The 10,303-nt window shown below is 46.6% G+C and overlaps 1 gene segment (V, D, J or C); it reads right to left on the reverse strand.

Moving 5' to 3' along the window:
- Nucleotides 1-8,201: 8,201 nt before the first annotated feature.
- LOC119565985 lies at nucleotides 8,202-8,818 on the reverse strand. The segment is given in 2 exon segments: nucleotides 8,202-8,519; nucleotides 8,738-8,818. Coding segments are annotated over 2 exon segments (354 nt in total).
- Nucleotides 8,819-10,303: the final 1,485 nt, after the last annotated feature.

The following is a 10,303-nucleotide window of genomic DNA, read 5'->3' on the forward strand; positions in this document are numbered from 1 at the left end:
GACATACCCTGCATCTATCCAGTCACTCCAAAAATCCTGTATCTGCCTATTACCTGCTTGTGCCTCAGGGTTCATGTGCATTGGGGATTTGCTCCCACACAGGCCTTTGAGAATCTCAACCACAAAGTCTTACTGTACTCTACAAACAAACAGGCACCTGATTTATCACAGCCATTAAAAATCCCCAGATTTCTAAGACCTTCTCAATGGGATGTCATTGAGGATCTATGGAAATGAAAGGAAACTCTGCGGCCATATTGGAAATGTATTTATGTGAGAAGTGGTTGGTTCCCATTTTTCTGCTGGGACAGTTTTGTCAGCAACTGTTGATTGGATGAAAAGGTAACATTCTCTAGACGTGTATCTGTGTCAAAATTTTCAACAGAACATTATCAAAACAATTTTGTTTTGATAGGGATGAAATGTTTTGTTTTGATTTTTATCATTTTGACTTTTATATTACACCAAAAAAGTTGAGTTGCTAACGTTGAAATGAAATGTTTTAATCCTAGTGAAAGAAAAAGTCATTTTGATTTTTCCAGAATAAATTTTGGAACTTTTCTTATGCAGGAAACTTTGAAATTTCCCATGGAAAGGGGATTCTGGTTTGCAACTAGTTCTCTGTATGAGAATTAATTCTGTTCGATATACAAAGGAGCCACTCAATTAAGAAAGTTACAAGGTGTGACACCTGTTTGGAGCAATTTGTATTGATGTGTGTCTGATGCACTGGGATTCAAGAGTGAAGATAAAGCAGTGAAAACTATAATTACCATCAGGTCTCCGTGCATTGAATATCTGTGTGATTGGGCAAACTCATTGGGTCTTTTGGAGTTCTCTTTTTTACTGTATGTTCCAAGATGTAATAAGTCACCCTCTTCTTTTACATTTCACAGAACACTTGAAAGGCAGAGAGTATTATCTTCCACAAACAGGAACTGCGTCTCATGCTGCAGAGAACAGGGAGGTTTTTGTGCTGGTCTGTATCACTGTGTGAGAGGGATGCTGCTATGCTGCTGGCAGTAATAATCTCCAGCATCATCCGCTTCCACCCGGCTGATTGTAAAAGTGAAGTCTGTGCCAGACCCACTGCCACTGAACCGGTCTGGGATCCCAGAGGGACGGGTGGAAGCGCTGTAGATAAGGAGCTTAGGAGCCTGTCCTGATTTCTGTTGGTACCAGGCCATCCGGCTGCCAACACTGGAACTGGCTTTGCAGTTGATGGTGACTCTGTCTCCTGGAGACACTGCCAGGGATTCTGGAGTCTGAGTCAGCACAATCTGCCCGCTGGAGTCTGGATGGGAGAAAAACAGTTAAAAGAAAAAGAAATATAAAATGACTCAAACTTTGTAATTTTTAACTAACTACAAAGCTGCATCTATAAGTGACTATCTTGTATCCCTCCTTCAATAACATTGTAAATGCCATTGGGAATAATTGCTTGAAAAGGAAATTCTGAGCATTTGCAGCCTGGTAAAATATTATAACTTTATTTTAAACTAATTTCCCCTGTTGTTGTTGTTACCCTGAATGCAGAGGACGAGGAGCCAGAGTAGTTGAGTCTGTGTAATCATCTTGATATGTCTCGAGTGACAAACACCAAGCTCAGAAGCACAAAGTGTGAAGGAGGCATGTTTATATCTGCTCTGAACAGCTGAGAACTGTCACTTGGGTGGAAATATGCAAAGCAGCATCTCTGTGTAAATGTCCATTCCCTCTGCAGACCCAGGGCCACGTACCCCCCTCAGTGTAGGGCAGGATAGAGCCAGAATAACAAGGGGAACTTGCATGTACATTTACGGCCCTTCAGTTTCAATAGAGTTATGAAATGTTCCTGCTTGGTTTATTTCCTGCTCCTTTCTTGTTACAATTATGTTTTGTATTTCAGAGATTGCCATGTTAACGTACACAGAAGTCTCTGCAGATCATCCATGTATCTTAGCATATCTGACATATCTCCCCCAGTTATTCCCTTGGGCTGTGCTGCCAGTGTATAGGCATGAGCCTTCATTTTACCCCTCTTCATATGGACACTCTTCAGCTGTCACATCATTCAGGGCCCCTTGCCCTTCTCAGACACAGCAGTGATCCCGAATGGCTGGCCTCCCCATCAGAGGAGACCCCCATGATGGTGACATTGTGAGGAATAATCGCTAGAAAAGTGCTAAATTACAGCCTCATATCAGATGTACTGAGCACCTGCCTCTCAGATACAAGTGAAGAGATGCAGAGGGTGCTCAGATCCTTTGACAATCAGACTCTGTGCCGTCCGGTGGAATCCTCAGCCCTGCATTAGACACCTGGCTCCCTATAACAGGCATGGGGGCAAGATTTAGGTGCCTAAGGATGGGTCACAGAATCCAGCCCATTGAGCAGCGAGCGGCCTAAGCTAGCCAGTAGGAAATGATGAGGAAAGGGGTGGGCCTCAGCCCTGCCCCTCAAAGGTAGTTAGACACCTAAATCTGTGCTGGCGGGAGGTGCCCATCTCTGCTTGCAATTCACAGCTGTCAACACCCATTCCTGGATTTGGGCACCTCAGCCAGGTCAGCCCTTTCTCCTGAAAAACCAGAGAGAGTCCGAATCATGGCTCACTCTATAATATCAAGAACCCTGTAGTTAAGACACTCACCTGGGATGTGGGAGACCTATTTTGAAATCCCTTCTCTGCCTGATTTGAAGGAGGGACTTGGGCTATAGGAAACCAAAGTTCAGGTGAGTTCCCTGAGCACCAAGCTATCGGGTATTGTGGGGCAGGTGTCCCTAAATCTCTCTTGTTGGAGCTGTCCACTTTGTGTAACTAATTAAAGAGGCATTGGAGCAGGACCTTGAACTTGGGTCTCCCCTGTTCCAGGTTGTGCCCTAACCAGTCTCTCTCTCTGGGCCAATGAATATTTAATTATTTACACAAGATGGAAGAGTGTCAACAGTCTCTTTTAAACAACTTTTTCAAGGCTGCAGAGACTGGCATTGTAGCTGGGAGCTATTGTGGATTTGACAGACGGCTCTGGGGTGGTAGCTGTAAATTAAAGCAGACCCAGGGGCTGCTCTAACTTACATTGGGTGCTGAAGTAGCCCAGGCATGGGCAGAATCTTAACTTTTCCCCCTCCCTGTGGGCCACATCTCTCAGGAACCACAGCACAGACTCTGCCCCCTCATGTTTATAGGCTGAAAGGAAGCGTAAACAAAACGACAGGAAACCACCTAGATGCGCTCAGATTGAAATGTCCTTCTGTGGAGCTTGGATATCTGCTGCTTTGCCTCTGGAGACCCAAGTGAAATGTAAAGCTGCCCTTCCCTCCCCTTCTCCTGGCTTTTCTTTCCCTCTTCCCTCTTCCCCTCCTGCACCCCTCCTTGCTTTCTCTCGGATGCCTGCTGTCTGGGAGCAGCATGGTGGCTAAGTGTTCATGGACTCTATTCTGCAATCCAGTGTTGTTTCTGGTCATCCACAAAGAGCTCGTCTTCCCTTCCTGCACCAATTTCTTCTTTACCATCCATTGTGTCAGATGTGCTGCACTCACTTAACTGAACCACTGGGGGCAGGAGAGCCTAACAGTTCAGCGATGGAGGCACTGGGGGCTCTGGGGGCACTGGTGAGGAATTCTGGATTCCATTTTTGCCAGGACAGCCAGTATCAGCGAGTCCCAACCCTGCGGAGGGGTTTGTGCTGGGAAAGGGGAGCTGCATCAGTGACTGTGCTTTGCTAGATAAGCAGCTGAATCCTACAGGAGCTTTTAGTCTGACGTGTTTGGATTAGTCTACTGCAGTGGTCACTGTGGGTGCTTTATAAAACTGGAGAACAGTTCTCTGTCCGTTTTCTCGGCTCAGTACAAAGGTGCTGGGATTGGAACCTGCTGTCAGGAGGAAGTTGGATGCAGCCCATAAGAGCAAATCCATGTTAGTGGTCGGGGAGCAATTGCTGAGTAAAGAGTGCTGAACCACAGGGTGAGAGGGAGGGAGCACCTGAAAGAACTAGAAGTTCTGGAGTGAGGAGGGAGGGGACACAAGTCTAACACACCCAGGAGTCCCACTGCAGGGCAGTATAAGCACCAACACCAGGAAACTGCACAGGAACCATCTGAAATACTGTGAGTGAGAGTCTGAAACTACACAGAGCATGGAGGTTTTTGAGCTGGTCTGTATCACTGTGTGAGAGGGGTGCTGCTACCCTGCTGGCAGTAATAATCTCCAGCATCATCCACTTCCACCCGGCTGATTGTAAAAGTGAAGTCTGTGCCAGACCCACTGCCACTGAACCGGTCTGGGATCCCAGAGGGACGGGTGGAAGCGCTGTAGATAAGGCGCTTAGGAGCCTGTCCTGATTTCTGTTGGTACCAGCTCATGTAGCTACTAACACTGGAACTGGCTTTGCAGTTGATGGTGACTCTGTCTCCTGGAGACACTGCCAGGGATTCTGGAGTCTGAGTCAGCACAATCTGCCCGCTGGAGTCTGGATGGGAGAAAAACAGTTAAAAGAAAAAGAAATATAAAATGACTCAAACTTTGTAAGTTTTAACCAACTACAAAGCTGCATCTGTAAGTGACTATCTTGTATCCCTCCTTCAGTAACATTGTAAATGGCATTGGGAATGATTGCTTGAAAAGGAAATCCTGAGCATTTGCCGCCTAGTAAAATATTATAACTTTATTTTAAACTAATTTCCCCTGTTGTTGTTGTTACCCTGAATGCAGAGGATGAGGAGCCAGAGTAGCAGAGTCTGTGTGATCATCTTGATATGTCTCGAGTGACAAACACCAAGCTCAGAAGCACAAAGTGTGAAGGAGGCATGTTTATATCTGCTCTGAACAGCTGGGAACTGTCACTCGGGTGGAAATATGCAAAGCAGCATCTCTGTGTAAATGTCCATTCCCTCTGCCGACCCAGGGCCACGTACTCCCCTCAGTGTAGGGCAGGATAGAGCCGGAATAACAAGGGGAGCTTGCATGTAAATTTACTGCCCTTCAGTTTCAATAGAATTATGAAATGTTCCTATTTGGTTTATTTCCTGCTCCTCTCTTGTTACAATTATGTTTTGTGTTTCCAAGATTGCCATGTGAATGTACACAGAAGTCTCTGCAGATCATCCATGTATCTTAGCATATCTGACATATTTCCCCGCAGTTATTCCCTTGGGCTGTGCTGCCTGTGTCTAGGCATGAGCCTTCATTTTACCCCTCTTCATATGGACACTCTTCAGATGTCACTTCCTTCAGGGCCCCTTGCCCTTCTCAGACACAGCAGCGATCCCAAATGGCTGGCCTCCCCATCGGAGGAGACCCCCACGATGGTGACATTGTGAGGAATAATCACTATAAAAGTGCTAAATTACAGCCTCATATCAGATGTACTGAGCACCTGCCTCTCAGATACAAGTGAAGAGATGCAGAGGGTGCTCAGAACCTTTGACAATCAGCCTCTGTGCCGTCCGGTGGAATCCTCAGCCCTGCATTAGACACCTGGCTCCCTATAGCAGGCATGGGGGCAAGATTTAGGTGCCTAAGGATGGGTCACATAATCCAGCACATTGAGCTGCGAGTGGCCTTTGCTAGCCAGTAGGAAATGATGAGGAAAGGGGTGGGCCTCAGCCCTGCCCCTCAAAGGTAGTTAGACACCTAAATCTGTGCTGGCGGGAGGTGCCCATCTCTGCTTGCAATTCACAGCTGTCAACACCCCTTCCTGGATTTGGGCACCTCAGCCAGGTCAGCCCTTTCTCCTGAAAAACCAGAGAGAGTCCGAGTGATGGCCCACTCTATAATATCAAGAACCCTGTAGTTAAGACACTCACCTGGGATGTGGGAGACCTATTTTGAAATCCCTTCTCTGCCTGATTTGAAATAGGGACTTGGAGTATAGGAAACCAAAGTTCAGGTGAGTTCCCTGAGCACCAAGCTATCGGGTATTGTGGGGCAGGTGTCCCTAAATCTCTCTTGTTGGAGCTGTCCACTTTGTGTAACTAATTAAAGAGGCATTGGAGCAGGACCTTGAACTTGGGTCTCCCCTGTCCTCTCCCCTCCCCTGTCCCCTCCCCTCCCCTGTCTCCTAACCAGTCTCTCTCTCTGGGCCAATGAATATTTAATTATTTACTCAAGATGGAACAGTGTCAACAGTCTCTTTTAAACAACTTTTTCAAGGCTGCAGAGACTGGCTTTGTAGCTGGGAGCTATTGTGGATTTGACAGACGGCTCTGGGGTGGTAGCTGTAAATTAAAGCAGACCCAGGGGCTGCTCTAACTTACATTGGGTGCTGAAGTAGCCCAGGCATGGGCAGAATCTTAACTTTTCCCCCTCCCTGTGGGCTGCATCTCTCAGGAACCACAGCACAGACTCTGCCCCCTCATGTTTATAGGCTGAAAGGAAGCGTAAACAAAACGACAGAAAACCACCTGGATGCGCTCAGATTGAAATGTCCTTCTGTGGAGCTTGGATATCTGCTGCTCTGTCTCTGGAGACTCAAGTGAAATGTAAAGCTGCCCTTCCCTCCTCTTCTCCTGGTTTTTCTTTCCCTCTTCCCCATCCCCTTCTTCACCCCTCCTTGCTTTCTCTCGGATGCCTGTTGTCTGGGAGCAGCATGGTGGCTCAGTGTTCATGGACTCTATTCTGCAATCCAGTGTTGTTTCTGGTCATCCACAAAGAGCTCGTCTTCCCTTCCTGCACCAATTTCTTCTTTAGCATCACTTGTGTCAAATGTGCCGCATGGTCACTTAACTGAACCCCCCACCCCGCCGCCCAAGGATTTAGCTCTGTGCTCTGAATTGTTAGACTCTCCTGGTGATTCAGAGAAAGTGACAAAAGCCTTTAGTTACCTCTCTGGGGCTGACACTCATTGACCCTGCTGCAGGAGTAGCAGATTTTGTGTCGGGGAAGATGTTTTCATGAGCAAAGCTACAGAGCAGCCCAGGCAAGGTTTGTGTTGATCTGTATCACTGAGAGGGAGGTGGTAGCCTGGCTGACAACAGTATCTTGAGCTTCAACACTTTGATTGTGAGGGTGAAATCAGTTCTCTCTCCACTTCCACTGAAACGACTGTAGCCTCACTGGAGAGACACTGCCAGGAATCCTGGAGTGTGAATCATCACAATCTGCCCCTGGAGTCTGAATGTATGAAAACCTTACAATTAATTCAATACCTAGAGATCATCAATACTGTGAGCAATACAGAGAATGGAAATATTTCAATATGCATCTTTGCATGGCTGATTGTGAGTATCAGTTACAATCTTATGATCCACGAGGTGGTGTGGGAGGGGGTGATATAGAGCCTGAGTTCATCGTGCTTCCCGCAGTAATGATTTTGGTCACATTTCCTCTTGGCTGTGGAGGGGAGGATGCCTTGGAAAGAACTGCTCTTGTAAGGAATAGGAGAAGAAACTATCCGTGCAGCCTGGTTATCCCCTAACTGCTACTGAAGAGTTTCTTGTATCTGAAGCAGCAGGGACGGCCACTGTTGGCGAGTGATATTAGATTAGATGGACCAGAGCTCAGGTATAGCGATGGGTGTGTTCCTCCCCCTGCTGCCCTAGCACCCATATCCCCACTGACTTCACCTATGCTGGCAACACCGGGACCCAGAATTCATCCATCGATGGCGGCACGGCTGGAAGCTGCAGTGTACAAATGGCTCGGGTGTTTTTACCACCGTGTGATGTGACCCTGCTCTGGGGGCACTGGTGAGGAATTCTGGATTCCATTTTTGCCAGGACAGCCAGTATCAGTGAGTCCCAACCCTGCGGAGGGGTTTGTGCTGGGAAAGGGGAGCTGCATCAGTGACTGTGCTTTGCTAGATAAGCAGCTGAATCCTACAGGAGCTTTTAGTGTTTGGATTAGTCTACTGCAGTGGTCACTGTGGGTGCTTTATAAAGCGGGAGAACAGTTCTCTGTCCGTTTTCTCGGCTCAGTACAGAGGTGCTCGGATTGGAACCTGCTGTCAGAGGTGCTCGGATTGGAACCTGCAGCCCATAAGAGCAAATCCATGTTAGTGGTCGGGGAGCAATTGCTGAGTAAAGAGTGCTGAACCACAGGGTGGGAGGGAGGGAGCACCTGAAAGAACTAGAAATTCTGGAGTGAGGAGGGAGGGGACGCAAGTCTGACGCACCCAGGAGTCCCACTGCAGGGCAGTAGAAGCACCAAGACCAGGAAACTGCACAGGAAGCAGCTGAAATACTGTGAGTGAGAGTCTGAAACGACACAGAGCAGGGAGGTTTTTGTGCTGGTCTGTATCACTGTGTGAGAGGCCAGCTGCTCTGCTGCTGACAGTAATAATCTCCAGCATCATCCGCTTCCACCCGGCTGATTGTAAAAGTGAAGTCTGTGCCAGACCCACTGCCACTGAACCGGTCTGGGATCCCAGAGGGACGGGTGGAAGCATAGTAGATAAGGAGCTTAGGAGCCTGTCCTGATTTCTGTTGGTACCAGGCCATGTAGCTAACACTGGAACTGGCTTTGCAGTTGATGGTGACTCTGTCTCCTGGAGACACTGCCAGGGATTCTGGAGTCTGAGTCAGCACAATCTGCCCGCTGGAGTCTGGATGGGAGAAAAACAGTTAAAAGAAATATAAAATGACTCAAACTTTGTAATTTTTAACTAACTACAAAGCTGTAGTGACTATCTTGTCTCCCTCCTTCTATAACATTGTAAATGGCATTGGGAATGATTGCTTGAAAAGGAAATTCTGATTATTTGCAGCCTGGTAAAATATCATAACTTTATTTTAAACTAATTTCCCCTGTTGTTGTTGTTACCCTGAATGCAGAGGACGAGGAGCCAGAGTAGCTGTGTCTGGGAGCTCATCTTGATATGTCTCGAGTGGCAAACACCAAGCTCAGAAGCAGAAAGTGTGAAGGTGGCACTTTTATATCTGCTCTGAACAGCTGAGAACTGTCACTCGGGTGGAAATATGCAAAGCAGCGTCTCTGTGTAAATGCCCATTCCCTCTGCCGACCCAGGGCCACGTACACCCCTCAGTCTGGTAACGCATCTCCTATTCCTTGCAGTGAGGGACGCCCAGATGGGTCGGCGAGAGGATGGTTTCTCTAATCAATGGGCCCAGAGTGTTCTGTAGATTTTCCTGATGAAGGAGTCCAGGACTGTGCTCAGTTAGTTCCTAAGCTCAGCAGTATCCAGTGTCTTTGTCACTAGTCACATCTAACGGTATGGCTTATTTAGATCCCGGTGTTCATTCAAAGAGCAGTTTCCTGTGTGGGTTGTTAGGAAGTTAGTTAATTAGTTCATCTCTTCACAGTGCTTTGAAAAATTACAGATCTGTTTAAGGGCTCAATATTGTTGTTTTAATGATATTATTGCCAGATTCCATGGTAACATCTGTCACTGAATATACATAGAGAATTAATTTGAAGAGTTAAATCTCGGTTGGTTGCAGTACTGCCCATGCCCTTCCTTCCTAAGCTCATTGAATGGGCCATTTACAGTTGTTTCCTCCAATTCCTCTCCTCCACCCCCATCAGATCTGCTTTCCACCTTTTCTACTCCACCAAAACTTCATGGCCCAGTCTCCACGCCCGTCCTTCTTGGCTTCTTGGCTACATCTGACATTGTTGATCACACACATACACGCGCTCTCTCTGTCTGAAAGTAGTTTCCCCACACTTATGCACACTGTCTTACAGTTTTCCAACTTTTTCTCGTTGGAAAACTCTATAAAAATTTGAAAAATAGGTTTTCTTCAACATTACATTTTCCACCAAGATATTTTCATGGGAAAAAATACAACCAACCATATAATTAAACTCAAAGTTCTCTTTCCTGGTCTAAGGTTTTAATGGCTTTCCACCCCACACACTTGATGTAAACATTCTCTGTTCTTAACTTAAATATGTAGGAAAAATTGCAAGCTATAAAAGCTGCTCTTCTCGCTAAACTCCCTTCTTCAGTCCATCTGTGTATCAATCACAGAGTTTTCTATAGCATCCATCAGCCTTTATTGAATATTAACTAAAGAAGGTGGCAGTCAAACTATTTTGCGTGTAGTAACGAAGTAGTTTGTTGAATGAATGACAAGACCATTTCCACAACCAAACACAGAGAGACACAGATAAAATAGAAGTGAGGAGAAAGGAAAAGGAAACAAAGAATTAGATGCTCTGTTGTATCGTTAGATGCTAGGTGGGTAGAGATTGAAGGCCCAAATTGTAGTTCTTTCCTCAGGCAAGCAGTAACCCTTGTCCATCAGAGGTCAAGATGGAAGGCTAGATTGGAGGAGAGGTCGAGATGATGGATAAAGTTTCCTTCTTTCTCGCAAAGTGTAGAGGAGCCAACATCAGAGGAGCAGGCAAAAAAGAATTCCAGGA

This window comes from Chelonia mydas, chromosome 4 (assembly GCF_015237465.2).
Source record: "Chelonia mydas isolate rCheMyd1 chromosome 4, rCheMyd1.pri.v2, whole genome shotgun sequence".
Taxonomy (NCBI): Eukaryota; Metazoa; Chordata; order Testudines; family Cheloniidae; genus Chelonia; species Chelonia mydas.